At 48.4% G+C, this 21,507-nt stretch overlaps 3 protein-coding genes across 5 annotated transcripts; 1 reads left to right on the forward strand and 2 right to left on the reverse strand.

The window, feature by feature from the left end:
• Positions 1–309: 309 nt before the first annotated feature.
• Positions 310–3,362, reverse strand: tuba5 (tubulin alpha 5). Its single transcript, XM_057042209.1, has 5 exons — positions 3,083–3,362; positions 2,093–2,318; positions 1,634–1,782; positions 795–1,475; positions 310–719 (listed from the first exon to the last, which is right to left on the reverse strand). Exons 1-5 carry the CDS (start codon positions 3,083–3,085, stop codon positions 426–428), a joined length of 1,353 nt encoding a protein of 450 aa, XP_056898189.1. The 5' UTR covers positions 3,086–3,362; the 3' UTR covers positions 310–425.
• On the reverse strand, positions 3,313–9,046 carry LOC130530728 (kelch-like protein 12). 3 transcript variants are annotated; one of them, XM_057042205.1, is made up of 12 exons: positions 8,458–9,046; positions 7,859–8,085; positions 7,556–7,709; positions 6,915–7,132; positions 6,183–6,332; positions 5,990–6,104; positions 5,806–5,912; positions 5,536–5,731; positions 5,294–5,452; positions 5,049–5,147; positions 4,787–4,973; positions 3,313–4,616 (listed from the first exon to the last, which is right to left on the reverse strand). In XM_057042205.1, exons 1-12 carry the CDS (start codon positions 8,513–8,515, stop codon positions 4,490–4,492), a joined length of 1,797 nt encoding a protein of 598 aa, XP_056898185.1. In that variant the 5' UTR covers positions 8,516–9,046; the 3' UTR covers positions 3,313–4,489. The 3 variants fall into 3 exon arrangements, with proteins under 3 accessions (XP_056898185.1, XP_056898187.1, XP_056898186.1); XM_057042207.1 differs by having other exon boundaries at positions 8,762–9,044; XM_057042206.1 differs by having other exon boundaries at positions 8,665–9,044.
• Positions 8,970–14,291, forward strand: LOC130530731 (tyrosine-protein phosphatase non-receptor type 1-like). Its single transcript, XM_057042211.1, has 10 exons — positions 8,970–9,081; positions 9,249–9,501; positions 9,994–10,084; positions 10,592–10,692; positions 11,015–11,113; positions 11,201–11,338; positions 11,836–12,045; positions 12,135–12,296; positions 12,372–12,532; positions 12,620–14,291. The coding sequence occupies exons 2-10, from the start codon at positions 9,400–9,402 to the stop codon at positions 12,882–12,884; spliced, it is 1,329 nt and encodes a 442-aa protein (XP_056898191.1). The 5' UTR covers positions 8,970–9,081; positions 9,249–9,399; the 3' UTR covers positions 12,885–14,291.
• The last annotated feature ends 7,216 nt before the right edge of the window (positions 14,292–21,507 follow it).

The raw sequence follows: 21,507 nt of genomic DNA on the forward strand, positions 1-21,507 counted from the left end.
CTTTTATTGTCTAGCAAGTGTCTCAATTAGCTCCTCTTGAAGGCAAGGAGCATACGTTTCTATTAAAAGAAGTGACACCAGGAAAAACAGAGAAAGTCGACCTGATTTCTCAGCTAAGTCTCAGGTACATCTACGTAAAAACTTATATTAATGCTTTATTAATATATAAAAACATAGCACAAGGCATCTATATACCCTTTTTAGCAGCCTTTGCTTTGTCATGGGCTATATTTGCTTGAATGTCGGGGCAATAAAAGCAGAATTTGTGCTGTGAATGTGGGCTTCACACACGTCACCCAGACACAGATCTGACAAGACGAACTTTATTCCACAGCAGAGGTCAGACACAAACCACCAGCCTGTATTCTTTAACTACAACTACAAGAGGTTACGGCGCTCCCGTTTGTCAAAAACTCCGGACGAGTTCAGTATTCTTCATCGTCGTGTTCAAAGTCTTGATCACTTTTACCCACCTCCTCATAATCCTTCTCCAGAGCAGCCATGTCCTCTCTGGCCTCGGAGAACTCACCCTCCTCCATGCCCTCACCCACGTACCAGTGAACAAAGGCCCGTTTGGCGTACATCAGGTCGAACTTGTGGTCCAGACGAGCCCAGGCCTCAGCGATGGCGGTGGTGTTGCTCAGCATGCACACGGCCCTCTGGACCTTGGCCAGATCTCCGCCAGGCACCACAGTGGGGGGCTGGTAGTTGATGCCCACCTGTTGAGGCGACAGTAACGATCAAACAGGTGAACAACCGCGAACTGCACCGTTTCTCCGGGTACCCAGTCTCACCTTAAAGCCAGTGGGGCACCAGTCCACAAACTGGACAGAGCGTCTCGTTTTTACGTTTGCTATAGCATCATTTACGTCCTTTGGCGTGACGTCGCCTCGGTACAGCAGGCAGCACGCCATGTACTTTCCCCTTCTGGGGTCACACTTGACCATCTGGTTGGTCGGCTCAAAGCAGGCGCTCGTGATCTCGGTCACGGTCAGCTGCTCGTGGTAGGCCTTCTCAGCCGAGACGATGGGAGAGTAGGTAACCAGAGGGAAGTGGATGCGGGGATAAGGCACCAGGTTGGTCTGGAACTCTGTCAGATCCACGTTGAGGGCACCGTCAAAGCGGAGGGAGGCGGTGATGGAGGACACGATCTGGCCCATCAATCTGTTGAGGTTGAGGTACCCGGGACTCTCGATGTCCATGTTGTGGTGGCAGATGTCGTAGATGGCCTCGTTGTCGACCATGAAGGTGCAGTCCGAGTGTTCCAGGGTGGTGTGGGTGGTCAGGATGGAGTTGTAGGGCTCCACCACAGCAGTGGACACCTGGGGAGCCGGGTAGACCGAGAACTCAAGCTTGGACTTCTTGCCGTAGTCGACGGACAGACGCTCCATCAGCAGGGAGGTGAAACCAGAGCCGGTTCCACCTCCAAAGCTGTGGAACACCAGGAAGCCCTGAAGGCCGGTGCACTGGTCAGCCTGGTGGGACAAACAGGATGTGATTCTGTGTAACTGGAAAATGTTCTGACCCATTCTGACAGTGAACCTGACCCTGGGATGGGGACAAAATGGACAACTGAATGGACAACCACACCGACAAGAGACAGAGAGAAGAGGCGCTTCTTTTTTTATATTACGGTTTTCCGAACACGCTCCATGACCCTGTCGACCATGTCCTTCCCCACGGTGTAGTGGCCACGCGCATAGTTGTTTGCCGCATCCTCTTTCCCAGAGATGAGTTGCTCAGGGTGGAAAAGTTCTTTGTACTTCCCAACTCGGACTTGATCTGCGACAAACAAATAAATCATTCAAAAGCTAGAATGTCAGTCACACATTTAGACCCATTCACAAACAGCGGCCCTTCTTTTCTTCTTAAAATCAAAGGGACAGATCGGGAATAATGATTTTTCCCGGTAATTGTCCGGTGCAGTTTGCTATTTACACAACGCACCTCTGCAAATGTTAGCAAGGTATTGAATAAAAGATAAAAGCTCCATCACCGGCTGGTTGCTTGGATACCATCATCTACATCTGCAGCAACGCCTTTATAACCAGTAATGGATGGGAAGAAATCCGGACGCTTGGGTTCTGCTCACCAACCACTGAGGGCTCCAGGTCCACGTACACCGCTCTCGGAACGTGGCGCCCAGTGCTCCCAGTATGAAAGAAAGTGTTGAACGGGTCGTCGCGAGAGTTCGGCTGCGCGGCGTCATCCAGGGCCACGCCGTCGGGACCGATGTTGTGCTCCAGGCAAAAGAGCTCCCAGCATGCATTTCCCGTCTGGACCCCTGCCTGTCCCACGTGGATGGAGATGACCTCTCGCTGCCCAGAAACCAGTTTAATATGAACACCGGTAAATATTTTCCAGTTGAAGTGTCGCGCGTATAGTTTTAAAATGAGGAATTGACCCAGAAAATGAGGCAACGCTCCAACTATTCTACTTATGTAAAAAACAAAAGCCTCTTTGCCTGAAAAATAGGTGGGAAAAAGTTCAAGATTGCGATGAAACGCGTCACCTTTGAACGTATAAAGAACCCAGTGGTTGGATGGTTTATATGCTCAGTTCAGAATAACACATTTACAGCTATTATGAACAAGGGGAGAGAGTTTAGAGAATAAAGTTCCATTTTATAGTAACCGTTTTGAGCAGACAGTGTTTTTCTGCGGCCCCTACTGGGGTTAAACAGCCCAAACCTGTAGAAGGTTCACTGGTCATGCTTCAACATGTTCAAACATCCAGGAGTTTTTTTGTCCCCAGAAGATGAACATCTTCCCCCCCCAGACTATTTTTACCCGCTGCTCAGCGAAGACATCAAACTATAAACCAATCGGACACACGAGTAAATAAAAACGGGATTTTTTTGGTGGGGGACTTTATCAATTACAATTTCACAGTTTTGTGGCTTCAATGAGTTAAATCTGCCAGCAAACACGTGTTTCCAGCCAGTGTTGAGGTGATTTTAAATGAGGAAGATCAACCTGTGACCATCCGGAGACAAAAGCTTTGCTTAATAAAAGAGTTTCGGGAGGTTTTGCACCCCCCCCCCCTCCCCCCAAACATAAAACATCTGCTGTTATTTACGCACCATGTTGCTGCAGGAGATGAAGACAGGCGTCGTTCCTCTGATGTTCTGGGACGGTGTTGGACTGTCAGTCGCTCTGCGTGTACACTCAGATGTGTCTGATGGTTATAAAAGGGGGGGGGGCACTAGAGGGAGGGGTGACCACTTTTTATGCTTTCATCAAACATTTGAATAAAGTGTCGACTTGCTGTGAGGAACATCAATTTTTAGACCAGAATTATTATTCATTAGGGTTAGTGGAGAGAATTTGAAATCTTTTAATAGAAAATATTCTGAATTAAAATGTCACTTGAGCGATCACACGGGTGGGTTTCACCTCAACCAAACCTCTAAATAACGTATGTTTACTGCGCAGCGTAGTGACAGAAATGCTTTTACATTCTTTAAGGGAAGAAACAGAGATGCTCTGGGAGGGAGATTAAAACGACAATGACGTATGGCGACATGGCAGGTAAACGGCGTACGAATGGGGAGGAGGGGGCGGTTCCAGGAAACAATTGAGCTGTAATGAGGCACAAAGTTTCAACTTGTTGTGGGTGCACCAGGTGCAGGCACACACACACACACACACACACACACACACACACACACACAGGCCCGGGCTGGACCCGGACCCAGAACCTTCTTCCTGTTGGGTGACGGTGCTCCCTCCGTGTGTGTGGCTGTGTTGTCCGGCTCACCAGATGATGCACAGAACATTTCTGTGAGTTCTCAGTGTTTATTCAGGCAACGGTGATGTTAAAACTTTGCTTGCATGTAAACATCTATTTAAGCTGAAGAAGAAAAATAAATCACATGCATATTTAAAAATGTCCTCGTGTTGCCAGCTCAACCTTTCTCCAAAACAATATTCATCTTGAAATATATACTCTGAGAGCAACAACGTATCAAACATTCTGTGTTCCAGCGATTTGAACCTCAAAGCACTGAGTAGACAAAGATTTAAAAAAAATAAAATAAAAAAAGTGACGATAATAAGTTCTGTGGCGAGTAACTGGGTGGAAATGTTCACGGCTGGATGGAGGCCATAAGTTATAAGGCGAATAGCAGCAATGGAAGTTTAAATCAACTCCATCTTTTTCTGTTTAAGGTGAGTAGAAATGTATTGCACTTTGAAAACAAACAGGAAAGAAAAAAAAATTAATCTCATGGGTAACGACAGCAACAACTACCACTGACGAGAGTCATGCACGTGGTGATTGGGCGTCTCAGAGGCCTCTTTTAAAGCCATGGCGAGGGTGAATCTCTGTGGAGCCGTCCAAGGGGTGACCAGCCCAAACTGCTGCGTTTATCTCTGGAAGGATGCCAGGTTACAATCGCCTCCGAGCGGAGATCAGCTTTAGAGGCACCTTCAGTCTAGCTGCCTGTCCTGCTGCGTCCTCGTCCCATTTCCTTTGCTCTCTGCAAAGATCACTTCTCACGTAGCACGCACACGCCCGCGTCGCACCGCTGCGTCGCCATGGAGGTGACAACCTCCCAGGTGTCGAGCACCGGGTCATAACATTCAATGCTGCTCAGGAGAGAATTCCCATCATACCTTTGGGGAAAAAGAGACAGGGAGAGTTGTGTTGAGCTCTTTAACAGAGCTGTTATCACCCTTCAGGTTGTTCAACCCACGGGAAAACATTTGCACCCTCCTCAAAAAGTCAAAACAAACCTTAAAGACCTTGAGAAAAAAACAAGAGTATTAAAAGATTCCATTTTTACCCGGCGATGGCATAGAGACGTCCTCTGAGAACGGTGGCGCCCACGTAGCATCGAGGGGTGCTCATGCTGGCAACGGTGGTCCAGTAGTCGGTCCTGATGTTGTACACCTCCACGGAATCCAGGTGGGAGACGCCATCGAACCCCCCGACGACGTAGATGTGGTCATTGAGTAAAGCGACGCCAGCTCCTGAAAACAGACCACGCGCAGTCACACCCCCACGGCTTCAGAGAACATTTGGCTTCGTCGAGATTCTGCTCGCACCTGAACGTTTGGTGGCCATCGGCGTGACGCTGGTCCAGTGGCCCGTGTGGGGATCATACCGCTCCACGGAATTCAGGATGTTCAGTCCATCGTACCCGCCTTGAATGACCAGTGATTGCTCAATCAGCACGCATGTTTTCAATCATCAAAAAACAAAACTGTAAAGAATGTAAGTTTAACGACGCAGCTCAGAGTCCCCTAGCAACAGCCGGATACACAAAATAATCAATGTGTTGCCGAGGTACCTAAACAGTAAATCAGCCCACTGGCCACCACCAGACCAGCTCCTTCTCTAGCCGTCTGCATGTCTCCCAGCATGCTCCACTGGTCGATATTGGGGTCGTATCGTTCCATGCTGGTATGGCGCCGACTGCCGTCGAAGCCCCCGGCAACGTAGATCATGTCTGTCGACATCCAAACACCATGAAACCAAAACGTGTTGACAAACCAGCATTGTTACAGAAAGATGGGCAGTAAAAACACTCGCCTCCGAGCGTCGTTGCTCCGGCGAGCCCTCGACGCACGTTCATGGTGGCGACCGTGTACCAGACGCCGTCCTCGTCTGCCGTGTAATCAAGGCACTCCACGGAGCTGAGCCGCGACCGGCCGTCGTATCCTCCGATCACGTAGACCCGATCGTGGAGGGACACCGTAGCAACGTAACGCCTTTTCCTTGCAATATTCTGTCAGAGGCGTAAAGCTTAGAATCAGTGGGTTTGGAGCCCGAAAGCTTTTGTCCTTAATGTTCCGGACTCACGGGAAGAAAGCTCCACTCTTGAGTCTTTGGGTCGTATTTCTCCACCACGTCTATCGGTGACTGTTGGCTGCCAAACCCCCCAATGACCAACAGCACTTCTTTGGCACCTGCAGAGACCCATCGATCACCATCAGGTCAGATAACCAGGACAGCTGTTACGGTTGGAACCACAAGGGTTTCCCACCTAGTCTCGCTTGAGTTCGTGGACCCTGCATCTCGCTCCTCAGCTCTGGCCTCAAATGGAATTTCTTGGCTTCATCAACGAGGTCTCGACATGGCAGGCTACACCTGATGAGGGGCTGAAATGTGCCAGAGAGGCCTCGTTAACGTCCGTAAATGAGACGAATATCAAAGGAAAACAGATTGCGTAGGCCCACCTCGGCATCAATGACGTCTGTGATGTAACGGGGGGTCAGCAGAGGCATCCGGACAAACTCCAGCATGTCAGACAGGTTGGGCTCGCGCTCTTTTCGGTTGTGTTTGACCCAATTTAGCACTGCCTCAAAGACGGGCTCCTCGGAGTCCACCTACGGGAAAGGAAAGATCCATTTTAAAGTCCATTTGTGATTTAACCAGTGAAACTAGTCCACGTTCACTGAGATTAGCCATGAAATTGCAAAGCCACCAGGCAGCAAATTTGGCTGCTATTGCCAAAACTTTTATGTCTTCACAGGCAAAAGAACACACAGAGATGTTTCTCCTGAGGCAAATTACACGTGACTGTAGTCTGAAATTATGGCCTCGTTTCAGTCTCACAGCAGTAAATATGACAGGGGGAATCTGGTGATCTATAAATCATTCTGCGATGATAACTGTGTTTTCACGAAGCGAGAGACGCCCCCCCCACCATCGGGAATTTCCTGAGCACAAGTGTTCAGGTTCAGTTCAGGTTTTTCTGCTCTGCAATTTCATTGTCCACTAAATCTGAAAAATTGAGTGAAACTGAGATCAGAACAGGTTGGAACTTGCCTCTCTCTGTTTGTATTCAGACGAAAGACAACAAGAAAGAAAAATGTTGCTGTTTTGCTCATTTTCTTCAGAAATCTGACGTATTTCGTCCATTTATTCGGAAGCTCGGGGAGCAGACGTGACTTCAGAACATCGCTCACCTGAATCTCGTCACACTTTATAAGCTTCTCGACTTCAGTCTGGCTGAGCAGCATGAACTCCTCGTGCTGAACCACCTCGGAGAAATGCTTCTGCGAGAAGAGCTCGGCGGCCTGCATCAGATCGAGGCAGTTGTGGGTTTCGGCAAAGTCCCGAATTCCCAGACAGTTGGAAGGATCCAGCTGACTCTCCAGGAAATCACAACATGCTCTTTTCACCCCTAAAGATGATAAACAGGTCAGCCAATAGCTCTTCAGGCTGAAGCCATTTCCTCTGTGACGTGCAGCTCTGCCACATTTGAGCAGGATTCAACAAACTATGTTCACGATTGAAAGTCCTTGAATGCAACTCCAAACATGTGACAACGAGAGATTTGGGTAAGTGGCTCGAACTGGTTAGATTTTATGAATAATTAAGCTCCTGATTACATATTCTACAATAATTAACAACGTGAATGCATGCTGCTAACAATTAGTGCCAGCAGAATTTCATTTTTGATCATGCAGGTGTATTTAAGCCCAAGAACCAAAAATAGAGTGCTTCCAGAAATCAGAGCAAGTTTTAACCCCCATTGGTTAATAGGTTAGGTTATATACCTAATAAAACTCATAATGAAATAGACGGAGAGAACTCTGAATCGTACCTTTGAGCTGTAGCAGACATGCTGCAGGAAGAAGTTCTTGAACGTTTTCAACCGTGACTAAAACTGTCTCTGTGTAGACAAAGTCCAACAAAATCTCCATAGTTCCTGCAGTGAGCCCTTGGATGTCAACAAAGGGTTTCCCTTTTTCTGCAAGCTGCACAACCACAAACCAAAGCAAATCAAATTACTGACACAAGCACAAGCAAGAGGGTGGCAAAACTATAGATTAAACTATAGACACTCTCACGCCGTTGAAAATATAATGTAAATAAATGTGCATTTTTTCCTACACAATTCTGTTACCTCACTGGTGAACATTGCACAGAAGTAGTCGCTGCAGGCAGCCAGGACGATCCGATGGGCTGGAAAATCTGTGCTCTCCACCCTCAGAGTGATGTCGCAGAGTGTGTTGCTTTTGCGGAGTGAATTCATGGCGTTAAGGATGGATTTGGCGTGGGAATTAGTCATTATATCTTTAGGAGCCATTCTCTCTTGAGAATCACTTGTGGATCCCAAACTACTTAAGGAATCTGAAAGACAAAGATGGTGTAGACGTAAGGGTGCAATATCGGACAACCAAAAGGTTTTGGGACAGAATAATTACAGAGTAATTTATGTATAATTGATGACATGGTATGGGATATTACAATGTCTACATAAATACATGTTCATGCATATAAATCCTGTATTTTACAGGTCTGAAATTGTGCAGTCAAAGAATGTATCAGACATAGAATATAAATGTCAAATCAAAAGTAACAACTTAATATTTTCTTCAACAAATATATAAGTCGAGTTTATTTTAAATAATAGGGCGACTTATACGTTGCTCAGGAGGAAACTTTCAGATTTTTTCCCCCCTTAGGTAAAAGAGTTGCTGTTTGTGTGGAAATGCAACTTACCGGTAAATGATTTGAATACTTTTTCCACAATTGGGAGGCAATATGTATAGCTACACATTTGCAAGCGCTTGCTACAGCCAATAGAGGCTACCGCTAATGCTACACAACAGGTAAAACGCAGCCATACACAAAAAGCTGGCGGCCAGGAGAAGACAACACAAGAACCGACACACACACAGAAAAGTTTGTCAAATATTTACGTAGTACCTGTCACTGTGGTAAGGCTGTTTGAAAACGTTTGGCAAAGTTATGTTGTTAGCTAACGCTACTAGCACCAAAGACCCTTGTCCCAGTTGTCACTCACACTGTCTGGAGGAAAAACCACAGAACTCTAGCTAATCCATGTCGACCACCGCCGGGTCACAGTGCGCACGGCCTCCTTGAGGACATAACTCTACATCTGACATGTCAACACGCTCTCATATCGTCCCCGGCGCCAGTTTAATTTGCGATTTGGAAGCTGCAGCAGGTCACCAGAGCAGAGCAGAACCTCCATAGGTAGGACGTAAACACACCACTACGTAACGTACGTGCGCGCTCCCGCGGCGCGAGCGTGGGCTTTTGAGAAACAAGATGACTTCCGCCCGTTCACGTCGCTCTTTCTCCTTGGCTGCCTCTAGAATGGTGAGGGGACCGCCGCTTAAACTAGTCGTTTCTCTATTCTGGACCGTCAGAAATTAAATTAATTCTTGTGAAAATATATTTTTTTAAATTTTAAATAAAATTCCGGGTAAGAGTTCCGCGTTTTAAAAACACATTTCTCTTTCTTTTTTTTTTTTTTTCTCCCCCAGCCACCGGAGGACGGCAGCAGCGTGTAGGTGGAGCCAGCGGCGTGTTTCCGCCAAGAGCAGGCCGGGAGTGGTGTCACGGTGATCGGTCCCCCCGCACGGAGAACCACGGAATAACGCAATCCTTCGGAGCCGCTGGCAGCTGCGGGTTTCCATGTCTGGGGACGAGGGCGAAGGAGTGGCAGCTGACCTGTCAGCCATGGAAGCCGAGTTCCTGGAAATCGATGAAAACGGGAGGTGGAACGCGGTTTATCAGGTAAGACCTCTCCCCAGATCAAAGTGGAAGTGGCAGCCAGAAGCCGAGCGCTTTCAAAAACTAAAGTAATCTCTAGTAGATCCGCTGGTAGATCCGCTGGGGTTGCGAGACTCCGCGTTTCAGGTTGGTCCTCACTTGGACCAGCATGTGTGATGCAAATGTGCCATCTTTCATTAAATCTACTGTCAAAGATCCCGATATCTGCAGCTGGTTGTGAATACCACATTAAATCTGTGTTCCAGGTTTAAACCTTGGTCGATCTTCGTGTGTTTTCATTCCTCTGTCACACCACAGCAGGAGGATTTTATAGTTGTGGCGTTTCTGTAGCAAAATCCAGACTAAAGCATCGGCGTTTGGCACCCCTGAGACCTACTTTGATCCTGTTTCTGTGGTCCCGAGAGACACAGAAACCTGCACTATTCGTGTTCTGCATATCTTCAACACAATGTTAATGGAAAAAAATCTTTTTTGGGGGGGAAAATTCTATTGCAGGAAATCCGTCAGCAGTCGTGTGAGCTTCCATGCCGGGTTGCCAAATTACCTGAAAACAAGAATCGGAATCGTTACAGGGACGTCAGCCCATGTAAGTCATTGTTCCGTTACCTGTCTGGACGAGCTGGCGTGTACGCTGTTATTAGCATCGCAGCATTCTAGACTTAACGGTATTCATCGCACCATAAACCCTCCATTAATAGGATTAGAATTGGATTATTCACCCGTCCCGCTTTGCTCCATCCACAAACTTGGTCTTTGAACCAAAAAGTAAAGTAAAAATGGCCGAGTGAGGCGTAACATGAAATATTTAAGATGAAATAACAGCTGAACAACATGCGGTTTCCCCTTTTTTCACTGTAAATGAACTATGCAAATTTGCGAAGTCTGGCTTGCAACTGCTGACGGTACCAGCCACGTTAACCACATTTCTTACTCTCACTTAAGTTCCCACCTGAAACTTTTCAATTTTTTTTTTTTTTTTTTCACCCGATGCGGAGGAAACGAACGACTGTCGACGGTTTATCTCGACAGTGAGGAGCCGGCTCTCTGGGCTTGCGGCGCCCTCTGAACAGCTGTTTTGTTCTCTCGTTCTCAGTTGACCACAGCAGGATCCGCCTGCAGCTGGGTGCGAATGACTACATCAACGCCAGCCTCATCACAGTCGAGGAGGCACAGAGAAACTACATTCTCACTCAGGTAAGATGCAGCCCATAATGCCGCCCGGTATCGATGTTTTAAGACCAAAGGCGGCTCAGAGGTGCCAGAGGTGAAACCAACAAAATGGCAGCCGAGTGTAAACATGGATTAATTAATTGTGTCAGCAGAAACCACTTTGTAATATTGGTTTAGGCAGATATTAAAGATATTAAGGGGCGAAAAGAGGCGTTTGTTGGCCTCGTCTGCTGAGGAATGGCAGGAGGAACAAAGTCGGGCTCCCCGGGGAGATCTTTAAATAGACCCACTGGTCTTTTTATTCAGATACCCGCGCATAAAAGTGGCTCTTTTTCACACGACGCAGGGACCGCTGCCAAACACGTGCGGCAGTTTCTGGGAGATGGTGTGGGAGCAGAGGAGCCGCGGCGTGGTGATGCTGAACCGAGTCATCGAGAAAGGATCGGTGAGCGGCCGCTTCTTGTTGGCTGCGCCAGGATATCCTGTTTGCCGCGCTGAGGTCAAACTCTGTCTCTCTCCCTTTGACCTCCAGGTCAAATGTGCCCAGTACTGGCCTCAGAGGGAGGAGAGGGACAGCGTCTTCGAGGAGACCAACTTCAAGCTCACGCTGGTCTCGGAGGACATCAAATCCTACTACACTGTCCGTCAGCTGGAGCTGGAAAACCTGACCGTGAGTGTTTGAACGCCGCCACGCTCGAACACTCTGACGTGGTCACGAGCTCCTCCCAAAGGGGAAAAAAAATCTTTGCATTTTATCTGATTCTTCCAGGAATTTTAGCGAGATTAACGTAGAAATGTCCGCGTTGGTATTTGTGCGTCGTCCGTGTGCAGCTGGGAGCAGATATCCAGGAGGAAATATGCTGTTAACACTCAGCCCACGCAGATGAAACGTAAATAGAGACAAAGTCGCACGGCGCTTGTGGTTGTGAGAAGGGGGCGTGGCCACGGAGCGGCCAGCGCTCGGGCCCGAACCTGAATACGAAGGTTTGACATTGTCCGTAGGCTGTTTGTGATGGGTGCTCGGCACCATCGCAGATAAATATCCAGGTTCTTCAGAAGCAGCCCGGACCGTCACCCCAGCGGCTCCTGACCCGCCTCCGCGGCGCCGATAATTTACCAGCTCTCTCTCCACGAATGCCGACGCCCATTTCGTCATTTCATCCACAGACTGGGGAGACTCGCGAGATCTTGCATTTCCACTACACCACCTGGCCCGACTTCGGGGTGCCGGAGTCTCCCGCCTCCTTCCTGAACTTCCTGTTCAAGGTGCGAGAGTCGGGCTGCCTGGGTTCTGATCAGGGACCGGTGGTGGTGCACTGCAGCGCCGGCATCGGACGCTCGGGCACGTTCTGCCTGGTGGACACCTGCCTTTTACTGGTTCGTACACAACTCTTCAAGGTTTCCCCGTCTAGACGAGGAGTTTTAAGCCGCCCCTCACGGCCGAACGCTGCTGGCGCTGTCCGCAGATGTCCCGCCGCAAGGACCCGTCTTCGGTGCGGATCTGCGACGTGCTGCTGGAGATGCGGCGCTGCCGTATGGGCCTGATTCAGACGGCGGATCAGCTCCGCTTCTCCTACCTCGCCGTCATCGAGGGCGCCAAGTACATCATGGGCGACTCGTCCCTGCAGGTCGGTCCCGGGTCGCGGCGGGTAAAGTGGTTCTGCAGGAGCTCAGCGGAGTTCTGTTCTTTCCTCCCTCTGAAGGATTCGTGGAGGGAGCTCTCGAACGAGGAAGACGACCCCCCGCAGTTCTCCCCTCCCCCTCCTCTGCCGCCCCCCCGGGAACCACACAACGGCGAAACCGAGCCCACGGGTCTCCCAGAACTGCACGAGGTTGTCCAGCAGGTCGAGATCCGCAGCCTGGGGTAAATACCGGCGCCTCTCGACGCCCCCGTCCGTCTGTGAATATGAGCTCTGACGCTTGGGGGGGGGGGTAATTCTCGTCCTCTCAGAGCTTCACAGGGTCCGGAGCTGCGACAGAGGAGCGCCGCCCCCCCACAGCCTCCCCCCGATGCTGCCAAATGGGTCGACGGCTGCGAGGGAAGTCAAGATGGCGCCTCCAGAGCTCAGCCGCCGAAGGAGGCGGCGGCAGAGCGGCCGAAGGGGAGCGCCGCGGCGCCGGCGCCGGAGCCCTGGTCGCCTCTGCTGACCAACGCGTGCCTGTGCACGGCGCTGGCCGTCGGCGCCTACGTCTGTTATCGAGCCTATTTCCACTGATGTCCGCGTCTCTCTCTCCCCGATGCGGCCGGGTCGGCCCGCAGACGTTCCGGGTTCGCTCCGGACGCGTCGGCCGTTCGGACTCCAGATTCAGGTTAATTCTTTCATTTCTGTTAAGGCAGCGTGGCGAAAGGTCGGCGAGTTGGGGCTAACGCGCCGGCGTTGCTTTTCACCCGCCCCGAACGTGGTTGTATTGTCGTCACGGACGCTCAGGGCCGCAGTTCTTCGTTTGTCACATCCCAAATATGTGCGCAAATTGAAAGGGGGACTTTGTTTTAGTTCCGATTTTTTTTTTTGAAGCAGCTGATTTTTTTTTTTTTTTTTTTTTTTTAAAAACAAACATTTATTTCCTCTTTTTGCGTGTGCGTGTGTGAACCAAATGCATACGTGCACTTCCATTTCAGGATTGTGTTGGGATTTCACATGTTGCTGTTCTGCTCGCGCAGAAAAACCACGGAAGGGTTAAAAAAGAAAGAAAAGACGTCTGTAGATGAAGATGAAAATCCAACAGGCCTGTAGCTGCAGTTCATGGGTCACATGATGTCTGGTCACTGGTGGAGAACCTTAGTGACGCGTGCGTGTGATCAGGCTAATGCTACATAATCACGTTGATTGTAATTCAGAGGCGTGCTGCCCCCTGGCGGCCGATCGTGGCTGCAGATCTGTTTAACCAGTTTAACCTCAACTTAATTTGAAAAAAAGGGGTTTTAGAATTATTATTTTTTTAAACATAGTTGATGAGTTGTTTGAATGGGCATCTTTCAGAACGGTTTAAATGTGCCGAGGGAGGGGAACACGACCTACAAGCCAGCGACGTAAACAACGGAGACAGGTCCTTTTCATCAGCAATACCCAATAATGTGTGGCCCTTTACTTCTAAACTCCGAGTTTGCACAGAGACGCAGGGACTCCAAACAAACCAAATACCAAACACCAGCGCAGGGATGAAGATACACTGTAGTGACGATCTGCCTGCTCCTCAGCTGGCTGCGTGTCATTTTTGTATGACTGATTTTTGTTTTAGGTCGTTTATTTTTTTCCAGCATGCTGCGTTTGTGGGTTTGTCAGGAGATCAGCTAAGCTGCTAACGTTCAGTTTACCTTTGAGACTCGGTGAAAGTCGGACAGCTGTAACTCTCTTTAGAATGTAAACGTGTCTTCCCCGAGGACGCTCTCTGATATGAGTTTTTAAAACACGCATTGTTTTATTTCCATCAGGTTTCAGGATGCTGAATTCCTGTTTTTTTTTTTTGTTCTGCTTTAGCGAATGATCGAATGTCAGTACTCATGCAGCCGTTGCACCATTTTTCCCCTCATTTTTCTATATGCTAAGCTCAAATTCATGTATTTTTTTATTTACATTTATTTTCTTTTTTGAAATAAAATAAAATCCACAGTTGATTCTCGGTCTCAGTATCTTTTACCTGGTGAAACATGATATATTTATGTTCCTTAATCTCAATAATCTGTAGATAATATTCTATTTATCTTCTGTAGTTACAGATAAAGTTATTTATAAAATATTTGACCCCACATCGAATCCATCTGTTAGTAATATTAACGGACATTTATTATTTTGTTGCTATGGCGTTTTAGCGTCACCAACCGATGACATTGTTTAGTGTGGCCACAAGGTGTCGCTGTAGCACCGTGAAAGTGCCGCTCTGGCCGCTCTCTGCCCACTCTTTCCGGTTTTTCTGCCCAAAAAAACAAAACCAAAAAGGTGCTCGCCCATTAATTTTCTTTCTTATTTACACTGTCATTCATTTAAAAAAAAAATGCAATTCACCTCGAAAGCTATAATTTAAACCGTGGCGTACGATGATAAATCTGAACTAGCGCCCTAAAATTGCTATGGCAACACCCTCCCTCGTTACATTCCCCCCCCCACAAACACTGAAACGGTCCAAAGTACACAAAGTGAAAGAATGAGCTCAGATTTGAACGATGAAAGAAAAAGAAATAAAAAACCACGCGCACATCTTGAGACACGCGCATTTCACATCGCTCGAGTACTTCAGGTCATTCGGCAACTTCCTGTTTGAGAGCGCTGGTACGCGGTGTACAGGAATGCGCCGCAAACAGTGAGTAATCGTGCTCGCAACCGCTGACGTCAAACGGGCAAGAACGAACATCTGCTGTAGGAAAACTACAATCAAGGTGCCACTGGGGTGTGACCGGAAGTCACGTTGAAGACAGCTTTGTTTGCTCTATTTCTTCGGGCGGGGTGATTTTGGTCGCCTTTGTAACTGACCCTTTAAATAAAACTTTGAGTGTTTGTCACGTGGCCTGGTTTTACCCGGGTGGGCGCAGATGTAAACATGCCAAAAGGCAGAGTTGGGGGGGGGGGGGGCTGCTGACAGCGGTCCGTGCTGACTCGGCCTGAACACCCTCTGACAGCCTGTGTCCTGGTTCAGTTATTAACTTGGAACTTCCCAAGAATTGGACGACTCCCAGAGTGGGCGGGAGCATCTTTGACTGGAAGTCTCTCCCCGATCGTGAGCTGGGACCAGGAAATTCCTGAACTCCAGGGGAGCCGGATCATTCCAAGCATGACTCTGCAAACTTTTTGAGTCACAACAGAGCCGAGCACAATGGAGGCGTCCGAACAGGAAGTGTTGAGCTCAAGCTCTCAGTATCACTTATGAGTAAAAACACGCAAAAGTACAATGCGCCTAACAGTTAGGATGACAGCGACCTGGTGGGGGCCGCGGGTTTGGGGAGGGGCCTGACCGCTCAAACTGTCTTAATTCTATTGAAATAAACTACCCACTAAATGTTCCTCAACAGAACATCTGAGAAAGAGGATGGTGAAATGGGCGAGGCCAGATACGTGGTGGCAGATATGAACAATGACTCGTTCTTCCGTCTGCGAGCTCTTCCTCGATTCCGTTGCCATTCCAGTTTCTTGTCATCTCTCTATGGGATGATGCCGACTATGTTGACACAAGAACCTGTAGCGTCAGCACGTAGTAACTTTGCGCCGGTTTGAGGGGGCGAACATCTGGATGCTTATTAACGCTAGCAGCTAAAGAGGAGGACAACGCACAGTAGTCACGGCTAGTTCCACGTAGCGTAGCTTAGCTTAGCATCTAAATCTAAAATTAGACATGAAAAGCTGTTTCTGGGATTTATGCTAAGCTAGGCTAATCAGCCTGTAGCCGGCCCGTATCTACAATGCCGATAGCGGAGAGATAGACCAGGACCGCTCTTGGAACCAGCGTCAACAAACATCTGACTTCAGATTAGGCTGCTCTTCCTGCGTGACCCCTGACCTCCAACTGGATCCAACCTGTGGTCAGCGGCTGTAATCAGCTCCTTTACAGAGATGTTTACACTAAAAACCGACACCGCCACGGAGCTGAGGCACGTTCCCGAGTGTTCGCTAGCGTTAGCAGCAGAGTTGACTAGTTTAAGATGGAGCCGGTAGTTGATCAGAAAGAGACACACGGTTATTACAGTAACCACACAGATACAAATGAGGTTATTATACGTTTAGAGATGAGTGATCCTCAAAGGTGCTGCACCTCCCTCAGACACGTACACACCCGTCAATGGGATTAACCAGCTGACACGACGAGACAGAGGATTAATGCACTGGTTATAATGGGGCGGAGGGGATAAATGACTGGTTATACTGGGGGGGAGGGGTTAAATGACTAGTTATAAGGGGGCGGAGGGGATAAATGACTGGTTATACTGGGTGGGAGGGGCTAAATGACTGGTTATACTGGGGGGAGGGGCTAAATGACTGGTTATAAGGGGGCGGAGGGGATAAATGACTGGTTATACTGGGGGAGGGGCTAAATGACTGGTTATACTGGGGGGAGGGGATAAATGACTGGTTATACTGGGGGGAGGGGCTAAATGACTGGTTATACTGGGGCAGAGGGGATAAATGCACTAGTTTTACTGGGGCAGAGTGGATAAATGACTGGTTATAATGGGGTAGAGGGGCTAAATGCACTGGTTCTACTGGGACAGAGGGGCTAAATGCACTGGTTATACTGGGATAGAGGGGCTAAATGCACTGGTTATACTGGGACAGAGGGGCTAAATGCACTGGTTATACTGGGACAGAGGGGCTAAATGCACTGGTTATACTGGGATAGAGGAGATAATTGACTGGTTATACTGGGATAGAGGAGATAATTGACTGGCTATAGTGGATGGGGGATAAATGGACTGGTTATAGTGGATCGAGGGGATCATTTCACTGGTTATGCTGGGATAAATGGTATCTGAGTACCCATCTAGAGCTCATTTAATTGAATCCAACAAAAACATGTTTTTTATCCAACATTGCTCAAACAGGCACTCGGCAGTTAAACCTCAGGCCTGAGTAAAACTGGGCCTTTATCTATTTTTCAGGAGGTTGTTTACCTCCACCGGTGCTACGTTGCCGGAGCCTCACAGTTCACCTTTACTGACCTGGTAACGCGATTGTTTGGGTCTGTTATGCAAAGCCACCGCGTTGTTGTTGCAGTGTATCTGTCTCTGGTTACGTCTGTAGCGGCTCTTACCCATGAGCATTTCCTCTTCCTGTTCCTGTCCCCCCTGGCTGCTGCTGTTAAGGACCAACCGTCATACGCACACACACACACGCGCACACACACGCACACACACACACACCGATACCTCGACTGCAACAAACATGTAGGTCATATTCTAAAATGCTGAGAGGTCGGGGCTGGTGTTTCCCCCACTGGTGCGCTTCAAAACTCCCGCATCCTTCCTCTGGATCAGACGTAGCCGAGCGATGACGTTGGGCGTTTGGTCCACGTGCACGCAGAGCTGACCGACCTGTCCGTTTCACCGCGGCGCCGTCTTCGCTTGTTTGTCACCACAACTGCGGAGGGAAAAAAAGAAGAAGAAGAGAAAAACAGATTGATTTGGCGTCGTCGGAGGGGAGAGTGCGGTTTCACTGATGCGCTGCCGAGCGCGTGACGGAGCTGCGGTGGGAGGGTCAAAGGTCAGGAGCGGACAACGTGAGGCCCGTCACATCGGCGCGGGCGGAGAGTCTTTCTGTGGCTGCTGGCTGCACACCTTACTTCCTGTTGAGAAACCCATACATGTCAAAGCCCACACAGGACTCTGTGATTTCACGCATGGCTGCTGATTTACTCAACACGTTACTGATTTACTCTGCTGCGGTTTTGATTCTCTTAACTCTCCCCCAGGCTGTCTGCAAGTCCACACAAGATCTGAGGAAAGCAGCTCGCACACTCTGATTCGTCTCATCCTCCCGTCTAAACTCATATCGATCCTGAACTTAATATTAGAATGCAGCAAAGTTCCTGTAATCAGGTACTGCAGTACAACGTTAATTCATTAATACTGTTAGCTTAAATGCTATCACTATTAACAGAACATGATTGCTAGCTTTAAAATGAATCAAATGCACCACAGTCACTTTCATTTCAGGATTCTGTGTGTGTGTGTGTGTGTGATTGATTTCCCTCCTTTCATTTATTATTTGCCGTAATAACAAGCAGCTTTGAGCTCAGTTAGCAGCCCAGCTGACACCAGCGATCAGGAGGCAACAAGGCTGGATGTCGAGAACACAAATGAAAGAAAATTTGAAAATAACTCCTCGTCGCGGCGTGAAGCCAGGGCGGGTCGGTAAAACCGGCTGACCGCTCTGGATTTGCTTGAATTTCTGGCTGCAGCACTTCTGCAGCACTAGCCCCTCTTAGCATTACTGCGGGTGTATCTTGGAGGCAGAGGAGATTTTTGAATAATGAGGCGTCGTCTGCAAATGCTCATATGTCCTTTGGTTTAATGGATGAGGGCAGTTTACAGTAAATATTCTTCCCGTTCTTTGTGTCTAAGCAGACTCTCACTTCCATAAAACTCAAATGATACTTGGCGATGGTGCGACATAGCCGGTTTAATCACCTCGTCTAGTAATCTAGGAAAGTTTTAGAGGAGAACATTGAGGAACAGAGTGACCACGGTAACTTTCTGTATTGCTGGATTCTGAGCTGGGTGCCCATTTCACTGCAACACTGAAGTCGATCCAAAATGACTTATTTCCTGTGACTTTTGACCTCAAGAAAATGTAACTTGAAGCTCGAGGAGAACAGATTTAATATTTAACCTCCACACACGTCTGTTCTGACGCCACAGGCCTTAAGCAAACCTCCCCAAACACGCCTGTCGTGGAGCTCTTTCACAGGTCCACCTGCTGCAGGTGAGGGCGTCACGGCTGATTTGAAGGGGCGCCGTCTCGGGCCGAGCGGCTCACGGGGACGAGGGCGAGTGTGAAGACAGGATGTTGCCACAGGAACAAACCTTTATGTGCAAACGATTGCATTGTGTTTCCGCTTAAGTCAGCGTACCGACCTTCCGGGAGCCGTAGAGAAATGCTGCAGGTGAAGGAGGAGAGAAAAGGGTAATAACCAAAATAATTACTGGATTAAAGGTTTGCGGGGACATAAACAGTCGTTTTTAACTGCCGCTAAAATCCTACACACACACACACACACACACACACACATATTGTGTGATTTGTGTTGCTTTCTATTACTTTACAGCTAGGAATGACGCTAAGACCATTGTTAGCATTTTAGTAGCATTTGAGCTTCTGCTACAGATGCTGCTAATCCTAAAAGGCCTTCTTATGATTCCCAACAACGTCGCCACAAAGTCAGAAGCATAAACTTGACTGGGCCGTAAAATGTTTGGGGGATAAAAGCGGCAACTCCTCTTTGTTAACGTTAGCAACATTAGCACAGCCTTTATAACGATAGAAGACAGGATTGAGACGGCACATCGGGCAAATGTAGACATTCTCGCTGGATCTGCCAACCCCACTGGTGACCTGTCCTCTGGGGGGGGCAGAGGGCCCCCCAGGCCCCAGAGTGGTGTCACTGCAGTACCGCAGTTGGCCACTAGGCTTCCCACTGCTGCTCTTAACCAACACGGAACCTGGAAACTCCCACTCATGGCTGCTGATTGACGTACTATTGAGTCAAAAGTTCACTATTAACATTTTGATTTCATTGAATAAGGTCATTGGGTAACCATGGTAACTCGGCGATTAAGGGCCTCAGTCAAAGTCGACCTCGTGGACGAATTCAACTCGGGTTTGTTTTCACATGAACAAGAGCGATAAAGAAACTGAAAATCACCTGATCCACCCAGTACGATGACAGAGCATTTTCATCTTCCGTAATTGTCATGACAACGAGTCATTTATCAAAAACAGGGTGGACCTGAACGGCTTATCTGATCGCCACCAGATTTTGGTGTGTGTGTGTGTGTGTGTACATAATTACAGGTGTTCTTGGACATTATTGAAAACTGTTTTCACTCGGTCGATGACAGAATCATTTCACTTTATGTGAATTGGTGGATTTTCAGAAACGCGTATTAAGTTAATTAATTCTTTTTCGAGCTCGCACCTGAACGCACCGTGGCCAGTTTTTGGTTGGGAGAATAATGAAGAGCAGAGTTGTTTTGCAAGGCCGGCACGGTGTTACACAAGACAAAGGCAGGGATACTTGCTATGTAGTGACCGCAAGTGACTGTTGTGTGTCAGTTGTGTATTTTCACAGTCATCTTCAGCAAAATAGCAGAAGTGAACAGGCTGTGTCGAAATCTCGGTGCACTACAAGACAGATCATGTTCTGGTTCGTTTACTGGAGGTCAGGCGATCTGACTTCCCGTTAACGCCGCCCGGACATCCGGCCGTCCCTCCTGCTCATGGGAGCGACTGCGATAAAACCTGCAAACTCACAGTGTCGAAAAACGGCGACGTTGAATTTTACAATCGGGCCCGGAGATGAAAAACAAGAAATGAAGTAAAGTTTGGCCTCCAGACACCCTGAGTATTTGGCCCCGGCTTTGCTTAAGCCTGCTAACCTCCGAGCAAACAGGGCGTGTGAGGCTTTTAATCATGCAGCACGAAAACAACTGTGAGGTTTTCCACAACTTTCTGGCCGAGATCATCTGCAGGTTGAAGTTCGATGAGGACAAAAGTCGGTGCAAATTCTAAAACCCGGTTCGGCTTCTTAGAATTTCATGCCCGGTGGTGCCACCGGCAGCTGCTGGGATATTTAGCATAACTCCAGATGGATTCTTTCAGCAGCACTGGTCAGTGAACACATTTCAGAAAAGGAGGGAAAAACAAAAAACAAAAAAAATAAAAGGGGGGGGGGCCCAGAACAGAGCCTTGAGGTACTCCAGATATGCTCGACGGGTACTTGATGGAGCACTTTCCACGTAGCTGAACGGGAAACATGTTTGTGATGCTTTTGTTGCTCTGTTTTGATTAAAATCAGGTGGAAAATTTCAAATCTTAACAACTTGAGGTCTTAAACCAGACAGAAAGACGCCCTGGGTGGAAGCAGCGGGGGCCGGTCCAACCGTGGCCAAGCACCACTGGCTCGCCGCACTTGGCGTCGGCGATAAGGAATATCTGTATCTTGTTTCTCGTGAAATATGGCGGGCTCGTGTATTTTTAGCAGGTTTGTTGGGATTTCGCAGTGCCTGTCAGGGGGTCGTTACCCTTATCGGCCGGTTGCATCAACCCAGCGGTGCCAGTGAGTTTCGTAAATTTAGCCGATTAAAAAAACTCATTTAAAAAAAGCCGTGATCAAAGCAAATAGGCGACGTTGTTT

This window comes from Takifugu flavidus, chromosome 8 (assembly GCF_003711565.1).
Source record: "Takifugu flavidus isolate HTHZ2018 chromosome 8, ASM371156v2, whole genome shotgun sequence".
In the NCBI taxonomy this organism is placed as follows: domain Eukaryota; kingdom Metazoa; phylum Chordata; class Actinopteri; order Tetraodontiformes; family Tetraodontidae; genus Takifugu; species Takifugu flavidus.